The 21,545-nt window shown below is 54.9% G+C and overlaps 1 protein-coding gene across 11 annotated transcripts in view; it reads left to right on the top strand.

Annotated features, from left to right (window-relative positions):
• MAPK8IP3 (mitogen-activated protein kinase 8 interacting protein 3) overlaps nt 1–21,545 on the top strand; it is a 47,276-nt gene that overhangs the window by 835 nt on the left and 24,896 nt on the right. For all 11 annotated transcript variants that reach the window (XM_081820312.1, XM_081820319.1, XM_081820311.1 and 8 more), the window contains exons 2-4: nt 13,238–13,358; nt 14,876–14,946; nt 15,218–15,309. In XM_081820312.1, coding sequence (XP_081676438.1) covers nt 13,238–13,358; nt 14,876–14,946; nt 15,218–15,309 — 284 coding nt within the window. The remainder of the gene's footprint in view (nt 1–13,237; nt 13,359–14,875; nt 14,947–15,217; nt 15,310–21,545) is intronic.

Below are 21,545 nucleotides of genomic sequence, written 5' to 3'. Positions count from 1 at the left end.
CCACCCCGGAGCCCCTGGCGGCACAGGAGCCTGCAGCCTCAGCGGCCCCAAACCTCAGACCAGGCCTCGCTTCCTCCCCCATACCCACCTCTCATTCCAGACGTCGGTTCTTGTCGTGTGTGTGTGTGTGTGTGTGTGTGTGTGTGTGTTTCGCAAACCAGCTTCCTAAATAGACCCCCATTACTGCGTTTGGCTGCTGCAATTCTAAATCCAGCTAGAAAAGGGATATCTGATCTTAGGGTTCTGCGTCTGGAAATGGTCTGTTGTCACAAGATCTTTCCCTTGTCCCTGGCCCCAGTGTTTCCAAACGAGGTCTGTGACATGGATGAGTTTGGTGATTGATGTAAACACCTGAGGGAAGAGGCACGGTTGGGTTGCTGCCCTGGCACCAGGAGAAAGACTCCAGGTTTCTGGAGGTGATGTCTTTGCCCTGTCCTCCCCTCAGTTGGGAAGGTTGTTAGCTTACCTGGGAAAGGCTGAGAAATTCCACTCTGGCTTCTGAGAAATTACAAATGGAATTTTGAATTATTTGATGGTGTTCTAGGATATCTCCATAACCTGGAAATCACTTCTTCATGAACCAGTTTGGAGAACCGTGCATTGTAGGAAACACTGCTTGCCTTCATTCATTCACCATCAAACATTTAGCTCCCAGTATGCCAGACCCAAGGATGCAGGGGATTTGGGCTCCCATCCCTGCTTTGCTCTTCTGACCTTGTCCGCATCGCCTGCCCAGTCTGGATTTTGATTTTCCATCAAATGAATCAATTGCCCTAGGTGATCTCTAAGCTTCTCGGATGTTCTGTTATTCTAGGCATTAGGTGATACTCTCTGCTTTATGAATACAGAGTTTCTTATTAAATGAGCCACTTTTTTTTTCAATTAATTCGGCTTAACACGTTTTTTACTTTAGTATTGAAATAGAAGATTGTTTCAGTATTTGGGCTTTTTCTTAAATCAGAGTGGTTTATGTCCTAGTTTGGTTTAAAGCATGTTTATAAAAACTTAAAGTGCTTTATATCATTCCTACTTCTGGTAGTTATTTTGCTTTTGGATTTCATACGTTTGTCAAGAGGCTGTTGTTTATTGATTGGGGTGTCAAGCTGTGAACCGGTTTAAAGCTCCCAACTTAAGGGTATGCAAGAGCTCATAGGATTTTAGGGTTGAGAGTGGCCCTAGGCGTTTCCTGGGGAAAGAAGTAGACCTGAGAAGGGGGGGTGCTGGACGAAGATCACATGCCCTAGAAGAGCCACAGTGAACCCAGTCTACCCTGACTCCTGGCCTGGGCTCTTCTTTTCTATATCATGCTGTTGTGGGAGGTCAGAGAGCTGCATCTCCAGAATACTGGAGTTCTGGGGTTCCCTCGCCCGGCCATGGGGCTGGGGCTGCCTCCCTAATGCTGAGCAGTGTCCTTCACTTCTCTGACCCCTCTCTGCGCGAACGTAATGTCTAGCTGATGATGTTTTGAGTAAGTTTGTTTTCTTTCTTCTCGTACCTCTGTGGTCAGCATTGTGGTTGAGAAGACACTGAAGGGGGAAAATCAAGATGGACAAACTTAAGGCTATGAATCATAACCATCTAGCTTAAAAATTAGCTCAGTGTTCATGAGGCCTCTGCTCTGCTCTGTACAGCTCAAGTTCAGCCATGAGTGACTGCTTCTGGCCTCCCGCTCGCACTCCCCCAGACTAAGAGCCAGAGGGTGTACGTGTGGTTTGCAGGACACTGTCTTTGAGGCCGAGACCCAGCATTGCCCGGCTGTGAAGAGAAGCGGCACAGAGCTTCCTGAGCAGAGGGCCACGAAGCAAACAAATGCTTGGCTAGCCAGTACAAAGCTGTGGTTAGATGCTAACAGGACGCCCTTGCAAAGACCTCAGGTGATGTTACAGCTAAAGAAAAGGGCCAAATAGTGTAACCATTTTGGTATTGTATCGTGTTCATTAAATCCAACAGACAGTCATTTCCAGTTTTGTGGAAAAGACCACTAATTTTTCTAGGCAGGGAATTGAGATCACAGATGTGTGTCTGATAATACAGAAGCTGGAACACCACAGGCTGAGACACGCTCATGTTGCCCAGTAGCTGCTGCGTCTCTGGCCACTCTGCGCAAGAAGGCTTAGTCAGAGCTGGGTAACCCGAGCCGCCTGCAGCCTTCCAAGCAGGCAGAACCTGCAGGTTTTGTTTAAAAATCCTTGAGCAGAGCAAATATCCCTGTCCCTCACTTACTGCCCATGATAACAGCAACAAGAGATGGCGAGTATGTTCTAGGTCTGGCTAGAGATAGTGGGCTCCAAGGAGTGGGGCCGAGGCCCAGAGTCCACAGACGCAGGCTTGAGTGCCAGCCCTGCCCTTGGGAGCTGCACTTCCATCGACCAGTCTGCCCCCTCTGGCAGTGAGGGAGTTGCCAGCCCTGAAGCTGCTTTCATATCAAGTGCCAAGTCCCATTGTTGGCTGTTGTTTTCCTGAAGAACTGCGGAGAGGCAAGTTTAGTTGAGTCGGGGGAGAGAGCACCTTGATGGATTGATTTGCAGATGGCAAGCACGGGCATCTTGGTCTGTGGTTGTGTGGGCTTTGTACTTATAACTGAGTCCTGCTCAAGCTTGCAGAGCTGGCTTCTAAAATTTCTACAGAGACCTTAAAAATGCTGAATCTTTAATTTCCTACCATTAGGAAAGGCTGGAAGTGGGCAGTTGAGTGGGAGGACTGGAGCGCGAGGAGATGCCCACCTGGTGTGACCCTGCAGGAGGAACAGGTGGAGGGCTCCCCAGATAGCAAAGAGCCCTCTTCCCTGCGGAGGTCAGGCATGTAGCGCATAGGATGAAAAATCAGTAGCCGTTGTTGCATCAAACTCATCTCAGCCCTAAAGAAACTACTAGTAATACCCCGAACTCCTACAAGACCGTCCAGTGTATGTGGGTATTTGCTGAGGCCCCAGCATCTGCAGCTTCGTAAGAAAGGCGTCCAACGGGAGGAAAGTTTTACCCCAAACTGTTTGTTTCTGGTTACATAAAAGTAATTCAGTTTGCGGGAGAACATTTGGATAGGATTAAGCTGGAGGGAGGAAAAGCCCTAATCCACCTCTGTAGATCTGCCTTTTCTCACGGTGAATTGATGCACTGAAGCAGAGGTTTTCTTCTGGTTTCCCACATTAGAAACAGCAGATTCACCACCACTTGGACAAGACATGGGATTTCTTTTCTTGCCATGTTATAATATTAAAAGCAGTTTTTAAAAATTATTTTTTTGGGGGCGCCTCGGTGGTTCAGTTGGTTAAGCGGCTGCCTTCGGCTCAGGTCATGATCCCAGGGTCCTGGGATCGAGCCCCTCATCGGGCTCCCTGCTCCGCGGGAAGCCTGCTTCTCCTTCTCCCACTCCCCCTGCTTGTGTTCCCTCTCTCGCTATCTCTCTCTGTCAAATAAATAAATAAAATCTTTAAAATAAATAAATAAATAAAGGTCGACCCCAAGATAGTTTTACCGAGTCTGCAGGAGAACAACCAGATCTCTCTTAAAAATGGAGACAGAGGTGCTTCCCAGCCAGAGTGGACATGTCGGGGAGGGCCCACAGCCCCGGCCCCTCCCTGTCCTCCCAGCCCCTGCCTGTCCTCCTGGGGCACTGCTATAGTTACTTCTTCCCGAACGAGGGCTTCTAAATTAAAGTTAATATCTGGGTTTTGTGGGTTATTTTATTTTATTATTTCTTTTTTTTTTTAAAGATTTTATTTATTTATTCATGAGAGAGAGAGAGAGAGAGGCAGAGGGAGAAGCAGGCTCCCAAGGAGCAGGGAGCCCGATGCGGGACTCGATCCCAGGACCCTGAGATCATGACCTGAGCCGAAGGCAGATGCTTAACCATCTGAGCCACCCAGGCGCCCCTATTTTATTATTTCTTTTTAAGATTTTATTTATTTATTTATTTGACAGAGCACTAGAGAAAGAGAGGGCAGGGGCAGGGGCAGAGGGAGAAGCAGACTCCCCGCCAAGCAGGGAGCCCGATGCAGGACTGAATCCCAGGACCCTGAGATCATGACCTGAGCCGAAGGCAGACGCTTAACCAACAGCCATCTGGGTGCCCTATTTTATTTTTTTTTTTAAAGATTTTATTTATTTATTTATTTTTTATTATTATTATTATTTTTTATTTATTTGACAGAGAGAGAGCACAAGCAAGGAGAGCGGCAGGCAGAGGGAGAGGGAGAAGCAGGCCTCCCGCGGAGCAGGGAGCCCGATGCGGGACTCGATCCCAGGACTCCGGGATCATAACCTGAGCCAAAGGCAGTCGCTTAACCAACTGAGCCACCCAGGCGCCCCTTTAAAGATTTTATTTATTTATATTTGAGAGAGAGAAGGAGCAGAGGGAGAGAGAGAATTCAAGCAGACTCTGTGCTGAGTGCAGAGCTCAACTCAGAGCTCCACCCCAGGACCCTGAGATCATGACCTGAGCTGAAACCAAGAGTCGGATGCCTAACCAACTACATCACACAGGTGCCCCTGTGGGTCTTTTTATTAAAAAAAAATTTTTTTAGGGCACCTGGGTGGCTCAGTTGTTAAGCGTCTGCCTTCGGCTCAGGTCATGATCCCAGGGTCCTGGGATCGAGCCCCACATCAGGCTCCCTGCTCAGTGGGAAGCCTGCTTCTCCCTCTCCCACTCCCCTGGCTTGTGTTCCCTCTCTCACTGTGTCTCTCTGTCAAATAAATAAAATCTTAAAAACAAAACAAAAAAATTTTTTTAATAGTCTACCCACAGTGTGGGGCTCAAACTCACGACCCTGAGATCAAGAGTTGCGCTTCTCCTACTGAGCCAGCCAGGTGCCCCACTGGTTTTTTTATTTTAAAGTTTTCTAAAACTTCCTGTATTAGAATCATTTCTAGAAGTTGCAGAAATAACACCCTGCACCCAGATTCCCAAATGGGAACATTTTTCTACCTTGCTCTTCCTTCTGTCCCTCCACCCCTCCCTCTCGCTCTGCATGACCTCCGGGGTCCTGCTTGTCCCCGTAGCCTCCTCTCTTCTGGATCGGGTCCTCTCTTTCTGCTTTTTGCAACTGCGATGATTGTGACATCACAGGACCCCTGTTTTGCAGGATGCCCCCCAGTTTGGCAGGAAGCCCCCGGAGGCGATGTCGTGCGCTTCCCTGAGTGTCTGAAACCCTTGCTTGCTGTGTGCAGGATGGGTGTCGGGGAACAAGGCCCACAAGCGCGGGACAGGGTCCCTCTCTCAGGCCCCATTCGTCAGGAGGGTTGCAGGACGGCCCGTTACTATAGCAGACAACCAGGGGCGCCGCCAGCAGCCGGGCCAATGTGCCTTTTCAGGCATGTGATTCCTGTGCTCTGGGAAATGTCCGGGTGTTAGCTCCCCTGTCCCACTGCTCACCGAGTCCTGGCCATTCTTTTGGCCCGACTTTTGACTTTTGGTTTTAGGCGCCTTTCTCGTCTCCTTTGCCACCGTCCTGGTCCCAGTCGGCGCCTCCCACTGGCCTCCCAGCCTCACTCCCTGTCCCAGCCCTTCCTCAGCCAGAGGGAACTTTTGCAAAGGCGCTTCCCATCTCCCCTCCCCCATGTCCTCATCTGCCAGGGCAGTCCGGATACCAGGCTCGGCTGCAGGCTTTGTGGATTGGATCTGGGGGCAGGCACCCAGTGGGGAGGTACTGGGGGAGACACTACTGGACACCATGTGCTGATGAGGTGGGGGCGTGGGATGCACAGTGACAGGTGGGGGTGGGACTACTGTGGGTAGAGAGAGAGAGGATCCCCTCCTGCTTGAACCCTGCAAGGCCCGGCCTCATTCTGATGCGGTCGCCAGGCCCACCTCCCTCAGGGGCCTGCTCCCTGCACCGCCCCCCTGCATGGGGTTCCAGTTCCTGGGCATCCCTGCCTCCCTGGCATCTGGCGCGAGGGCTGCGCGGGGTGCATCCAGATGCTGAATGCTTAGATGAATGAGGGCCTGGCTAGAGGGATAGGTCCCTGTGCCTCACACCCCAGCACCCTACGGCTGCCTCCTGCCTGATCAAGGGGGCAGTGCCCTTCTAGCTCTTTCCGCCCCAAGGCTGGTTCTTTTCCCGCTGACAGCACACCTCAAGGAGATGCTAGCCACCTGTGCATGAGCAGATGAGGAGAGAGGAGGCTTTCCTCTGCCTCTGTGCACACCACACCCAACTGTGTGTCTGATCCCCGAAGGGCAAGGGCTCTACGGTTGAGTCGGTAGAGCAGTGGTCCGTTCAACACAACCTTCTGTGAGGATGGAAAGTTCTCGTTCGTGCTGTCTGCTTCAGTAGCTGATGACCACACTGACACTTCACCTATGGCTCATGCAACAGAGGACGCAAGTTCTCATTTTACACCATTTTAATGCGTTTAAACAGCCACACATCACTAGGGCCCCCAGCACAGGCAGCCCCGCCCCAGACCGCAGAGCACGGGAGCCTTCAGCTCTCCCGGGAGGGCGGGCACGCGACAGAGGGAAATGCTGTTCAGTGAGCATGTTTGTTCCAGAAAGAGGAGAGCTCACGAAGCAGTAGGTTTGGATACAAGAGACCAGACAGAAGAAAACAGTGTGAGATAAACAGCAACAAAACAGGAGTACCAGCTATGTAGGATAGAACGGGGAGGTGAGGAAATTATCAAAAGGCTGTGAAGAATTTGGCGAGAAGTCCCTAGCGCCTAGAAACGCTGGTGTCACGGTCCACGGCGAGATCTTTGACCCTGGGATACATCTTCGTTTCTGTGTTTCTTTTTTTCTAACAACTTTATTGAGGTGAATGCACTGAACTGTACGTATTTGTGCAGTTTGGGGAGTCTCGACATGTGTACACCCACAAACCCGCCCAGAGTGGCCACCATCCCTGAAGTCTCTTTCTGCCCCTTGGTGACCTCTCCCTGCTTCCCCACCCCCACTGGTCTGCTCTCCATCACTGTAGGGTCCTGCGCGTTCTCCAGAACTTCATATAAATAGAATTGTGCTGGTGTTTTGTCTTTTTCTGTTTGGCTTCTTTCAGTCAGCATAATGATGTTGAGATTCTTCCGGGTGGTTGTGAGTGTCGTCCTTATCCCTTCCTGTAGTGCCGAGCCCTGTGCTCGTGTGGCCGTCTGTCCCTCCCCCGTGGGTGGAGCGGGAGGTGGCTTCTCCGAACCCGGCTCGGATGCAGCTGCGCGTGGGGGTTCCCGGGGAGAGAAAGCCCAGGAGAGGTCCGGAGCAGTGGGTGGCCGGGCCGGCCATAGGACCAGCCAGTCCCAAGAAAGCACCTGAGTCACCAGGGTAGGAAAGTCTCACCCCCAGGGAAGTGAGCTATCAGCCTGCATACTCATCACCTCTCATGCGCAGGAGATTTGGGGAATGCCAGGTTAAGCGGGGGACAGGTCCTTGTCCTGGAGGACTACACCTCACCCAGTGGGGTTTGGGCAGCAAAAGTTGGCACGTTTAGATTCTAACTGTCCGCAGCGACAGATTCAAAGTGACGCCGCTCACGAGAGTCTCCGTGCACCCCTCCCCAGAAACTTCATGCACTCTCTGGGTGCAGGACCCCTTCATGGGCTCTTCTCCCAGCTGTGGAAGCCCGTGGGTGCTTGCTCACGCGTGTGGCCCAGGGCCCGTGTCGTGTCTGCAGTGTTCATTTCTGGACAGCAAGACCCTGTGTCCACAAAGCCAGCACCCTGGGCCCGTGTGCTGTTAAACCCAGCAGCAGCCAGGCAGAAGCTGAGCGGATGAGCAAGTTAAAGAAGCCAGGGTACATTGCTGAGAATGCTCCAGAGAACACGGGGTCCTGGAGGTTCACTTCTCCCGGGGTGGGGCATCAGGCTTTTAGTTTTATCCTCCTTTTCCTTCTGTCTTACATTACCAACCACATCATGTATTTTATGTGTCCTACGTGTATATGTATATATATATATTTTAAAGATTTTATTTATTTGCGAGAGAGAGAATAAGAGACAGAGAGCATGAGAGGGAGGAGGGTCAGAGGGAGAAGCAGACTCCCTGCCGAGCAGGGAGCCCGATGCGGGACTCGATCCCGGGACTCCAGGATCATGACCTGAGCCGAAGGCAGTCGCTTAACCAACTGAGCCACCCAGGCGCCCCCTACGTGTATATTTTATATAGCCTGTATCTTAACATATAAAATGTTTATTAATATTTAATACGTAAACATAACCATAACATTCTTTTGGGCACTCACAGAGATTTTTTGTGTCTGCCTTGCCAACCTTTGGAAATCAGTGTGAATTAAACCAGTGCCGTTCATTGGGATTCCATTCAGGCGGATGCTGAACCAGCGGTCCCTTTAACATGAACATGAGGAAACTTTGCTTTTTTTATGAATCCAGCCCGATTCTTGGATTCCTGCACGGGGGTGGCATGATCTCTCAGACACGTGTGTCATGCTAGAATACAGACGTGCGCTTCCGTACCTCCCCCAGTGTGCCCCCCCAGCAAGCCATCTCGCTCCATCCTGCTCTACTCCCCTGCCTACCCTGCATTTCACGTCTATGTGCTGACCCCATTGTGGAAAATGGAAAGAAAGCTGTAAAGAACATCTGTGGTTTGAGGTCTCGGGTTCACTGCCCCTCATGCCGGGAGCGCCCGGTAAATATTTGATCACTATCAACACTGTACAAGGGAGTCAGTCCCCACGCATGGAAGCCTGCGCCCCACAGCCTGAGTGTTTACCGCTCTGCCTGTCTAAAATAAAAGTCGAAAAAAGAGCACTTTTCTTTTGGAAATCCACTCTATCCCCTCACTGCCCCCAGAAGGAAATGATGGAAGAAAATGAGATCTCTGATTCCTGTTGGGTTCATTTCCGACAAACCAGCCAGAACTGAATTATTTCCTATGTATGACCCTGACCTAAAGGACACAGACAAGGGGAGAATTAGATTCAATATGCTAATTTACTTTGCCATTAAAATAACCCTGGATTATGAAAGTTGTCAGAACGAATGATTACATTATAAAAGAGTGTTTACCTGATAATCTCTCTTGCGTTCTGGGAATCGGGGATCCTGACGTCTGCTGTGGTTTTAATTTTATATTTGACATGAAAAGTCAGTTTACTTCTTACCTGTGCTTTTATGTACACGTCAGGAGGAATGATCTCTTTCCCTGGAACACTGAGAAAAGCCTCCTCTGGCTCCTAGTTTGGAAGAGCCCGCACTCAGGTTGTTTTAGTATGTATCTTGAGATTCACCTGAAAGCAAATTCTGAAAACCAAAGCTGAGTTTCATTTTAAAACCCAGCACTTTGTTAGTGGGAGGGAGGGGGTAGTATACTTAAAAACAAATCTAAAAAGGGAATCATGTGGTATATTGGTATTTAGACGTGAGAATTAGCTGTTTCGTATCTAGATGCTAAGGATAAGACAACGGGTCCCTTCGTCATAGGATGGCTAGTCATTGCTCTTCAGGCTGCTCAGAAGATCGGTTCTACGAGTGAGCGTAAACATCCGTGGGTTATCATGTGCCTCATGACATTTTGATTAGATTTGGTTGGACAGATGATAATTTCAAATTCAAACCCGTAGTACAAACAGCGTATGTACGAAGTTTTCGCTTGGCTGTAGTCGCGCCTTCTGGAGATCTCTGGAATTGAGATACTGCTGTGTGCAGAGGGTATTTCAGATAGAGGAGATTTGTATTTTTGTGTAATCCAGTACCACGTAGACCCACTTGACCCGAATGCTCATAGTCCAATTTTTATTCTTAGTTCCAGTCCTATTTTGTTATAGTCAGATTCTCCTTTAGAAATTTTTGGAAGACTTTCTTTATAGACTTGACTTAGTCTCCACCCTACCCTGTCCCCCACCACTGAAAAGTCTCGATTCCTTAAATCCAAAGTAAATGATGTGGAAATAAAAATATTCTGTCTTTTTGAACCCCTCTATTGGATTTTTGTGACTCTCGCTAACCCAGGTAGGACAGTGCCCTGCTCCCTCATGGCCGTCCCCTGTGCCACCTGCTCTCTTCACTCCTGAGCTAACCGCCAGCCGGGGTGCCCCTGCTGTCCCTCTCACTTGCCGAGATGACATCTTCCCCAGTCCAGCCCTGAGCACTCCCTCCTAAGAAACAAAGATTCCGTATTTGTTTAGTCTTGGCCAGACACTGTTCTTTCACATTATTTATTCCCTATAGTATTTGATGATTTCCTTGCATATCCCATTTTGGTTAAATGGCTGGCTTGTGTTTTTTGTTAACCGACATTACTTGAATGACATTGAAATAATTTCTTCAAGAGGGGAAGAAAAAGGAGGATTTCTTGGAAGGTGTAGAATGCCATGTTGTGTTTGTAATGTTTTCACAGACTCAGAGGCCTTGAGGGGCCCCCCGATCACTTCTGTCCAGTAGGATGCCCACATCTGGGGGACCAGGGACAGAGGCTCCAGGCCGCACTCACTGTGATGCAGAAGCAATGGCCTCACCTTGCTCAGGCGCCTCTGGGAGCCGCGCAGGGAGGGCGAGGGTCCGAAGCCGGGGTCCTCGAGTCTGCTCATGGTCACTTGTGTGTTTCTTGGGGCTCTCTGTTCACCTGGGGAGCAGCTCCCATGGGAGCACCCACGCTCCTTTGCGCAGGGGTGCCGAGAGGATGGAAGGGCACCAGTTACGAAGTACTGAGCGTCCCCGCCCAGTGGGGCCATCCCTTTGGCATCCTCTTTCCACGTGGCCTGAGAACCACAGACGTCCTGTTGACCACTGTGGGATCTGTCTCCCTGCGACCTGCCAGCTTCACTTAGCTGCTTTCTCTCTTGGTTAATGTCTCCGTATTTCCTGATGCTGAAAGCCTTGAAATATCAAGGTCAGAGGATTTCTGCCTGTGACCTGGTTTGTGGCTAGCTTCATCAGGAATCTGTAGGCATGGTTTTAGGGCATGACAAAGCGTTTCAGCACTGTCACTCAGGTTGGATTCTAATGATCACCTATCAAGATAGATTTAAGAAAGTCTCTCTTGACCTTCATAAGAATCTGGAAGCGGGCTTTCTGACAACGTCCTTAGTTTGGAAATCTCTCAGCTGACTTCCACCTCTCAAGTGCAGGTGATGCGTGAGGAAACATAGAGGGGACATGTCCCTGAAATGACTCCTTTTCTTTGTGTGACGCCACAGGGGTGCAGCCCGCAGGTCAGGACCCCATCCCGAGGCCCAGAGAGCCGGTGCCTTTGGACAGGCAAACTGCTTATGCAAAAAGAAACATATCGAGTGACTCCGGATGGTTCTCAAGTTAATCTAGAAGGATAAGCAAGTGGGAATAACCAAGAAAATGTTGAAAAGGGGACTTGAAAGGATGATTACGTGTCCGATATTAAGGGATAATGGAGCAGTCCACATTCAGAGAAAGCTCTGACTTGGCTCACAAATAAACCGAAATCTGTATTAGGATTGAGCACGTGAGAAAGGTGGCTTCGGAGCGATGAGGGAAGGAGAAATGATGAAGTACGCTTGTGTAGTGCACACACACCCGCGTCCTGGGGAAGCACCTGCCACGTGGAAGACAGGGTCCTCACAGATCACGAGGAGCAGCAGGTACACGGCAGGCAGGGCGTCGGACAAGGACGTAGTGAGCTGTTTGGGACCGATACGTATCGTGGTCACCAGGGGACTGACAACTCAGGACGGTTACGGCGGGCCGAGTCCCACCCGTCAGGCTGGCAGCCCCGCTGTCCAGCTCTGGTCCCTAGGCGTCCGGGCCCTGGGAGAGGCTCCTGCCCCAGCCTGCGCGGAGTGAGCTGGGCGGCCCCAGGACCATGGTCTCCCGTCGCGGGAAGCCATTGGGCATTTCCACAGGCCAAGACCCCAGTGATGTTTTAGAGCAGCTTGGAAGCCCAACAGCAGGTAATTGATGGAGTAAGCTCTGCTCTGCACACACATGCCTACCGACACTGGAAGTGGGAGAGTATGTCTCTTGATGTAGGAAGACGCTCCAGGTTACGTGGCTGAAGATAGTGGTTCCCAGAGTTCTCTGTACAAGAGATAGCGCTTCGGCCCTGTAAGCTCGCATGCACACGTGCACACACACACGTGTGCGCACACACGTGTGCACACCGCATGCACATCTGGAAGGACATCGCCTCATGTTAACCGACTCTAGGTGGTACAATTACGGTTTTTTAAAAATATTCTTCTCGTAATACTCCCGCCTGATGTTCCCACAGAAGCACAATGTTGCACGTCCTCTGGTTAGTTTTTTTAAGTAACAGGAACTAACATTACCCAAATGAAAACATACCCATATCAGCCAGTTAATAACCTTTGTTTCTTCTTCAGACGCTGCTTGTGTCCAGGTGAGTCAAACTGTGTGCTGGCGGTTTGTGCACAGCTGAGCCGCCCGTGTGCGCTTTCCTGGCCGCGGGGCGGTGGTGCTTTACTTGGCTGGAGCTGTGAGGCTGCCAGGCTGGCTCCCCACGCGCCCTTCCCGGCCCCTGCCCGCCCCGCCCTCTCCAGCTCTGCACACCACAAAACTGAGGTGTCAACAGCTCCCCCGCAGAGCTGTTGTAGGAACTACAGCTGGTGGCTTTGGTGCGGGGACCACACCCCACTCCCCCACCGCGACCCTGGGGTGGCCGCAGGTGCCCATTCCTCCCCTCTCCCAGAGGCCTGCATCCATACCTGGCTTTCAGTGTGGAGCCAGGAGCCCTCCCAAGATCTTTCAAGAGTTGTCTTTTTTTGTTTTTATTTATTGGCAAAGTGCTTTCTTTTCGCTTGGTTTGATGATAGTTTTGCTCAGACACTTTCCATGTTGTAAGGGAAAGATTCCAAAGACCAAGCCCCGTTGGTTATTCCAGTAGCGATAGCTTCCTGAACCAAGCATAACTGAACACAGATTAGGAGCAAAGTAGACTTGACCTGATGTAGGTGTTTAGTGTGGGGAAGAGTCATGTTACTCTGCTGGAAAAGGACCAGCAGCATGATTTGTGGGACCTGCTGTGGAAATGGAAATTCGGGGTCCCTTGTTCCAGAATTATTAAGACTTTCAAGATGGTGACAGATCATTAAAGGAAGCATGAGTGTTTCTACATCGGGGCCCTGTGAGACTCTCTGGAGAGCTAACTAGAAGGTTCTAGAGGTATTAACTCCCGGGAAACTCGTCTGGTCCCGCTCCTGGACGGTGCGTGTCAGGGTTTGCCCACAGAGGGTGGCAGGCGGTGTGATGCCAGGAGCCCATGACTCTCAGTCCTGGAAGCCCGTGACCCTTCTGTGAGCCCTGCTGTCACCTGGCATCCCACATTCACCACGCCTGCCCTTTTCTCCTCCCGTGCACAGAAATTCATCGAATTTGAAGATGCCTTGGAACAAGAGAAGAAAGAGCTACAAATCCAGGTGGAACACTATGAGTTTCAGACTCGCCAGCTGGAATTGAAGGCCAAAAACTATGCAGATCAGAGTAAGTAGCTGGGGGGTGGGAGGGTGGGGTGGGAATCGCGTTTGAATGTGTGTGTTGTTGTAAGACTGGGCCCAGCTGGGAAGGATGTGGAGAGCCTTTGATAGAGAAAAGCCAGCGGCTGCTTTCTTTCGCTGTGATTCCCTCAACCACTTGTTTATGCTTTCACACTGCTCTGTGTCTCCATAATCAGCCTCAAATCCTGTGCGGAAATCGATAAATAAATAAGGCCCCTTTGATGACAAAGCATTTTTGCTGAATATGCAGCCTGGGCTGGACTTCGCCAGCCCTTTCGATGAAAGCTCCCCATTGCGGTGCCGGCTCCTGTCTGTCCACCACCGAGGAGACGCTGCTCTTGGGCGGTCAGAGAGCTTGCTGGGGGAGCCCGCTGTGGTGGCCAGCAGGGAGGCCAAAAGGGGTCCTCTCCAGGGCCTTCCGCATACACGGGCAGCCCCTCCCAAGGCTGGAGCAGAGGCTGGGGGGTCAGACTCTCCGTCCCTGGGGTAGGGCAACCAGCTACACGAGCCTCATGAGCCTCTGACCCCCAGTTCCTGCAGATGCCCTTGCTGCTCCTCACAGTGTGGTCCCCAGAGAGCTGCGTAGAGATGCCTACTCTGAGGCCCCTGCTGTGGGGTGGGGGACGTGGCCTCTACAGACACCGCGGAACAGGAGAGCCTGTGGTGGTGGAGATGTGGACTGGTGTCGCCTGTTAGATCTGTTTAAAACCACCCCCGGGAAGCAGGGAAGGTGGGAGGCGGGGGAGCAGGGCGGCTCACACATGGAAGGACCACACCGGTGGGTGCCAGGCCCGCGACGGTCATGTGCCTCGCCTCACTCTGTGTGTCAGCTTCTCCACTTGCTGGGGCCACAGGGACACAGTTGAAGTTTGAGCAAAGGGCCACAGATGCTCGCCCTGGTGGCGGGACGCAGGGGGCAGGATGCCCGGCAGGCCTATTGACGAGTCAGGTGGCTCACCTGCATGTGGCAGGCGGAGCACATGCAGGGCCAGAGGGGCCCTCCTGGGCATCAGCCCTGCCGGCCCGGAGGTGCCATGGTCGCAGCTTGGTCTTTCCAGCCCTTGGTGTGCGTCAGGGATACTTGCTGGTTCAGTCCCCACGGCAGGTATTCTTGAGCTCTCTTCTATGTCATAGAGGTTACTCACGTAGGAACTCTGCCCCTTTCTACGAGCCCCTTGCTCGCATCTTGTCTCTGACCGCCGCGAGCTCCCTGCGTCTCAGGCTGCCCAGGCACAGATAGCAGCCCTGGGTGGGTTGCAGTCATCCTGGCTATCTTAGTGGTGGAGCTGAACACCCTCCAGGCACACAGCACACACACCACATGCCACCCAGACCGGCCAGGATCTGCCTTCTTGTGCCCCTGGGGTCTCTGCGGGCCAAACCTGTCCGGTCTGCACCACGCATCAGTTTGTCCCGGAACCTTCTGCCCACACGCACGAGGGCAAGCAAGGAGGCGTGGAGTGGCAGGCCGTGTTGCTGACAGGCTGTGGCTGTGTCTTCCAGTTTCCCGGTTGGAGGAACGAGAGTCAGAGATGAAGAAGGAGTACAACGCTCTGCACCAGCGACACACAGAGGTAGGTGCCTGGCCATGACCCACACACAGGAACGTGGCCGCAGCCTGGCAGCTGCGCATGCCTGCTGGCCTTGGCTGGCCTTTCTGGCCTTTTCTTTCTGGTTTCTACTGCCCCAGCCAGAAAGCTGTCGGCTGTGCGCTGGTCAGACTCCACTCCACGAACGTGGCTTCATTGCTGGCAGAGCACTGCCGGCCTGGACAGCACCACGGGCTGGAGGGAGAGACGCCTGGGTCAGCACGGATGACTCACACAGCAGTTTTGTCCTTTGCAGATGATCCAGACCTATGTGGAGCATATCGAGAGGTCCAAGATGCAGCAAGTCGGGGGAAACAGCCAAACCGAGGGCAGCCTGCCGGGGAGGAGGTGAGGCGGGAAGCTGGAGGCCCTGGCCTCTAGTGGCCCCTCATCCCCAGGGTGCTCCGGGGCAGAGGGCAGCCTTTGGAGAGCTGAGTCCACCTGTGACTCAGGGAGGGGTCTGGTCAGAGCATATGGCTGGGGCAGGAGTGTGCACATGGGCTGGGCACCAGAGTGGGGCCGCGGGACGTGGGCCTCCTGCTGGCCGTGTGCAGTCACAAAGGCCCAGGAAATGGGGCGGTCAGTCCTGTTCACTCAGATCCTGTGTTTGTGGATTCACCTACTCACTAAAGTTTGTGGCCTCGACATCAACCCTCGTGGGGCTTCCGCGGTCGTGTGCAGATGGCACAGTGTGTGCAGGATGCGGGCACTCTGGGGCCGTTTGGTGAGGTTGGAAGCCCAGCTCTGGCCCCTATCTGTGGAGCAGCCTCGGGCAGCTCACCAAACACTTGCACACCTCGCTTTCTCCTTTGCAAAACGAAGCAGGTATCCCCCCCAGAGGATTCGGGAATCAAGGTTCAGATTTCTGTGAGACATGGATCTGTGTGTGGGGGCGGCGACTCCACATCCATTGGTCCAGGGCTGTTGGTGACTCTGTGGGCCTTGACCACCTGGAGTCACAAGAGCTGACCGCGTTGGGCGGGGGGCGGGGAGGCCAGGCAGCCGGCGACCCCCACGGGGAGCACATTCTCATTGTGACAGGGCGGCACCAGCAGACTCTGGGGCCCTCGCTTGTCTGAGCCCAGGAGCTCCGCTGCTTTTATCTGCGGGGAGGGCGGCTAACCTGCACCTTCGGTCAGGATAAGACTGGACCACGGTCTCCAAGGGCACAGACTGTCAGCGAGCCTCCCCAGGGTGTTGCCAGCTTGCGGGAGTTGGCCTGTGGGAGACCGAGGTCGTTGACCTGGTCCTGGGGTTGGGGGGAAGGGTACCGACATCCCGAGTCTCTAGTAGGTGGGAAGAGGGGCCAGAGGTTGGGATCCCAGGTCCCACAGACGGAGCTCAGCTCTTGGTCCCTTTCCAGCCATGGCCCCTCGTTCCTGCAGGCTGATGCCTGAAGCCCTGGTCACACCCCACCACCCGCAGAAGCTTTCTCCGGCCTGCTTCTTCGGCGGGTACGCTACGAACAGGTGGGCTCAGGCCTTTCCACTGTGCGTGTCGCTGTCTGGGCCCAGTGGGCAAAGCCGTTGTACCCCGGTGCTCAAGGCGTCAACTTGAAAACAGAAATATGGAACACATGTGTGAAGGCCGGGTGGCACCTGGGAAGGGTGGTGGGGATGGCCACACATTTCTAGACGGTCCCAGGCTTTTAGCGGACGCATCCCTGCTGTGCGCTCAGGCCCTAGAGAAAGGACCACAGGCTGCTGGTAGCAACCCCGCACCAGGTGGGGAGTACAGACCAAACATCTTAAAGGACAGAACTCTGCAGGTGTCGATCCTGAGTCATGACTGTCTGAAGGGGGAAGTAACAGCCTCCCAGCTCCCGGCTCCCAGCTCCCGGCTCGGGAGAGTTTCCCTTGAGTGCACTGCCACGTCCTCACCCCCAGCACACAGAAGCTACCAGGAGGATTTCTGAGTAACTGTACTTGAATGCTGACTGGGGCGGGCAGGGACTCCGTGTTGTTTTCTGTGGAGGGTTAGGCAGGGCCCTCTGAGCGGGGGCTGCAGCGGCTGGGCAGCTTGGGCATCCCTGATGAGTGCTGGGCTTGTGGCCAGTTCCTGAGGGCTGCAGCATTCTGGAACCTTCAAGCTGGTTCCCTGCCAGTTGCTTTTAAGGCCAGGAGCACCTCGAAGGTCACAAAGGAGAGAGTCCAGCGAGAAGGGCCCAGTTTTCCCAGAAGCCAGGGGAGGTGGGCTCTCTGAACTCGGGACTTGGAGGCCCCGAGTGTTCAGGGTCCTAAGTCAGCGTGGCTAGCGCCCCAGACTCCGGGGATGCCACAGAAACAGGTGTCCCCAGAACCTCAGGATGACGTGGGCTCAGCCCAAAGCACAGGTTGCCCAGGCGCCAAAGCCAGGCCCTGAGCATCCCAGGCATTATTAGGGGCTGTCACCGGGGGCCAGGTCAGGCCTTGGTTTCTTCCTGGACGTGGAAGAGGTCTGTGACTGCAGGCTGGGGTTGCTTTCCGTGGATGCTTCCTCGGGCGCCGGAGGCAGGACCTGGTCTGGGAGCCTGCTGTCACCATGGGTCTTGTAGCTCCGTGGCCCTGAGCCAGTCTGGACCGAGCCTGGCACCAGGCCCTGCAGTGCTCCCTGTGCTCAGAGTTGGGTTCCGGCCCATTGTGGCCATCACCCTTCTGATGTCGGGACTCACACTCGAGAGGGGCTGGCTCACAGGGTCCCATCTGGGTCCCCTCTGAGGCTGCACAGCAGCTCTTGGAGGCCATGTGGGTTCTCCTCCTCCCTCAGGGAACAGGTCTGTTCTGCCTGCTGCCTGGCTGTGCCTATTTGTCACTCCTGGGTGTTTCGGGGCCTTCAGTGCCTCCGGGGGTGGCTGTCCTGGTGGGGGCTTTCTCCACACCCAGCCGAGCCCACAGGAGCCCCTTCATTTGCAAAATGGATCCAACGGCTGCCCAGGAGAGGGAGGGGCTCTGGGCCAGATTTCTGCGGAGAGCACCCCAAGGTTGGGGTGCATATGATCAGCATGGTGTCCAGGCCCTTGGTAGTCTGTGATGAGACCTTCCTGAGCCAGAGCACCACTGTGTGCGAGAGATTCCTGACTGCAGGAAGAAAGCACCTGTTCTGTCAGCTGAGACCCTCCGTGGACATGGCCCATCTCCGCCATGTCCCCTTGGCCACGAGGAGGAGAGTGGTCCTGTGGGGGTGACGGCCAGGACAGCACTTGTTTGGGAGGCAGAGGAGTGGTGCTGTGGGTCTGGGCTGCCCCATTGCCCTGCCAGCCCGCCCTCCATGTTTACCTTGCTCACCGGCCCGCGGAACCGGCCGCCGTTTGGGACTTAGGCTCGTGCCTCCCCTGCAGCCGCTTCCCTGAGGCCCAGACGTTCTGAGGGCGCTCTGTGCGTGTCTGGCTGCCCCAGGACCTGTTTCTGGGTGAGCAGACAGCAGCCTCCACCCAACATTTCCAGGGAACGTTGGCCTTTGTCACCAGCGCTGCTGCATCTGTGGCCCCGCCATCCTGGCCTGCTTCTGTGGGCTGTCCCCTCTCCCGCCACAGCTCTTTGGGGAGAAATAAGTATGTCCGCCCAGCTTCCTAGTTCAGTCTCCCTGGCTCCTGCCGACAGGGCCTCATCCTCAGCACTGGGAGCTGCTGATCACCGCCAAATCCAGACAGGCGTTTCCCTTCACTCCTGGCCTGGTTTTCTCAATTTGTGTGTCTTTAGAAACTGGTTAGTGTGTGTGGGCCCACAAACGTGAGCGTGTGTGTGCCTGGCTGCGCACGTGTGCTGGGGTTCTGGGAGAGGACCCTTGCCCCGTACTGAGTGTGCATGCAAAGCCACGGGCCGGCTGCTCAGCGCAGAGCTCTTGTGTCTGAGTGCCCTCTGTCTGTCGCGTGCACATGTCTGCATATCTCCACGTGTGTTTGTCTGCGTGGCGCGGAGCCCACCGCCGCACACACTTGCCCTCCACGTGAGCACATGTGACCTGTGCCCTCTAATGCTGTCTTCTCGTCTCGCCCCCTGTGCTGTTGCCACTATGTGCTGTCCCCGTGTCTGTCACTGCCCCGCAGCCCTCGCCAGTCGTGGAGGAAAAGGTAAAGTCTGGGCCAGCATTCATGCTCTGTGCAGGGGCGCTCGGGATGCTCTGGGGTTCAGGAGAGTCGGTCCTGCTGGTAGTCTTTAATTATAGGCCCAGGGCTCGTCCTCGACCCGCTCGACAGATTTCTCTGCAGTGATATTATGGATCACAGACTCTGGGTGTGGCGCTTAGAGGCCAGGCAGCAGACGCAGAGGGCTGGACTCAAGTCCCCAAGACAGCCTCAGAATAGGTAGCGGCGCAGGGGCCCCCGCCCGGCAAACATCCATGGTTGCAGATGGGCCCTCGGGCCTGAAGCCTTGGGTTGGTGCTGCAGGGAGGCGGTGGGCACGGGTGGAGACCCTGCACTCTGGCGTCAGACGGACCTGGGCTCACAGTCGGCTCAGTCACTCCGAGTACTGGCCCGGAACCGGCGTGTGCCTGTGACCCTTGCAGGCAGCCTGACCTCTGCAGGCGGCGTGACTCCCTCGGGCTGTAGCTTCTGGACGAGCATGGCATCTCCCAAAGGAGCAGCGGGATGTGACAAGGGGACACTGTGGCCGAGCTCTGGATGGGCAGTGCCCCACACGTGCCCCAGGGCTTATGGAGCAGGCCACGCATGGCTCTGTGAGGAGCAGAGAGAGAAGATGAGGCTTGATTCCTGGGGATGATGCCCATTGCAGGAGAGCAGCCTGGCTGTCTCTGGACGCAGTGTGTGTCCATGCACACAGCTCTGGAAGCGGTGACAGGCACGCGTCCCCCCCGCTGTCCTTTGAGGCAGGACGCTCACACTCTGCCCCTTGCCTGGGGCCAAGGGCCCCGCTGTGCATTTCTTCTGCAGTGGAGCTGGGCCCCAGGAGAGGGGTTCCCGCACCGGCACTGGGAGCCCAACAAGGAAGAGTGAGCGAAGGACGTGCCCGGGAGCCTCGGGGGAGCAGACGCTGTGGCTCTGGAGGCCAGCCCCTCCTCCAGGGATGTGCTAACCACGTGGCCACTGGTGCCTTCCCAGACACCCGGGACCAGGCAGGCTGCGGCGGAGGGCAGTCTGCGGGGGCAGAGCCTCGGGGCCTGCTGAGGTTTTGATGCACCTGCAGACGCAGAGCTCCCTAACTTGGTGCCTTTCTTAGGGTCTGAGCGTCTTTACCGGTCAGGTGACCAGCTGAGATGTGCCTGAGAACGCATCTTCTGTTGGGGACAAGGGCTGAGTGAGGCGCCTGCGATTGTCCACAGGAAACTAGCTTCCTGGGTGGCCTAGGCCCTGACGTGCAGAGGTGCCGGCGGCTCCAGCCCCTCGAGAGCACAGTGCTCTTCTGGTGCTGTCCCTGGTGCCGTCCCTGCCACAGACCAGCTCCCGGGACAGCACAGCCCGGTCCCAGCTCTGCGGGAGGCAGCATCTTGCTGAACAGGACGCACCAGCCAGCCTCGGACCAGACAAAGCAGGACTCTGGCTCAGCCTCTGTGTTCTCCTCCTGCTTCATCCCAGCCCTGGCCAGCCCCCAGAACCACATGGGGGCCCCAGCCAGAGAGCCCCCACCTCCCAGGGTCATGCTTCATGAAGCTGCCCGCCCGGCTGTAGGAAGTTCTCGTGGACCGTGGCTGCTCCACTCTTCCAAGCACCGCAAGGAAGCTGCCCACCTTCCCTCTCCAGAGCGGTCCAGCCTCCAGACCTGGCTGTCTGGGAATCCTGAGGAAGCATCCGCCACTCCTCGCACTGCAGTCCCTGGGGGTCGAGCTCTGTGTGTGGGGCTCTGATGCTTGGCCACAGCAGCTCTGAGCAGCGCGGGCTGTCGGGTGGACGACCGTCTCTGGGTGTGCTGCGTCCGCCCCGGGGCAGCGCAGGTACTGGCTGGGCTGCGTACCACCTGGCCCCCAATCAGAAGCCCCCGACGGGGCGTTTCCTCAGGGACTGAGCCTAGCAGGCAGCTTCGGGCTCCATCCTGACTCCAGGTGACCTGCATTCCCCGTCTTCTGGCACACCTTTGAAAGAGCTCCCCTCTGGGGTCCGTGCTCCCTAACGACCGGGAAGAACCGCATGGAGCAGGAGAAAGGGGCCCTGTGGGCTGTAAAGGACATGACACCAGCAGCAGGATGGGGCCCCTCTTTACTCTGCACGTCCAGGCGGACGTTTTACCCTGAGGAGAGCTCACGGAGGAACAGTAAAGGAGTCGGGTGGGGAACAGGGAGCAAAGAACAGAGCTGAAGGGTTGATTCCTGGGCTCCATGTAGGAAAGACCGTCATGGTAAACGTGGCCACTCAGGAGCACTCTGTGCTGGCCTCGATGCCGAGGGGCCTGCTGCTGGCACTGCCATGGGATTTCTTAGCCCACAGAGCAGCTCTCTGTAAAGTCTAACCAAAAACGACAAGTCACAGTGGACCAAAGGGGAAGGGTCCCTTAGGCCTGCAGAGCAGCTGAAGTGCCCCTGAACACGGGAACAGGTTTGGGGACACAGGAGCCGTAGCTCGGCACGGGCAGCCCCTGTGCAGGCCGGCTGCCCCGGAGCTCACGCCCCGCCCCACACACCGGGCCCTCATCCAGAGCAGCTCGGTCTGCAGG

This window comes from Leptonychotes weddellii, chromosome 5 (assembly GCF_054177405.1).
Source record: "Leptonychotes weddellii isolate Sample4059 chromosome 5, ASM5417740v2, whole genome shotgun sequence".
Classification (NCBI taxonomy): Eukaryota; Metazoa; Chordata; class Mammalia; order Carnivora; family Phocidae; genus Leptonychotes; species Leptonychotes weddellii.
This window is presented reverse-complemented; position numbering and strand designations above follow the sequence as displayed.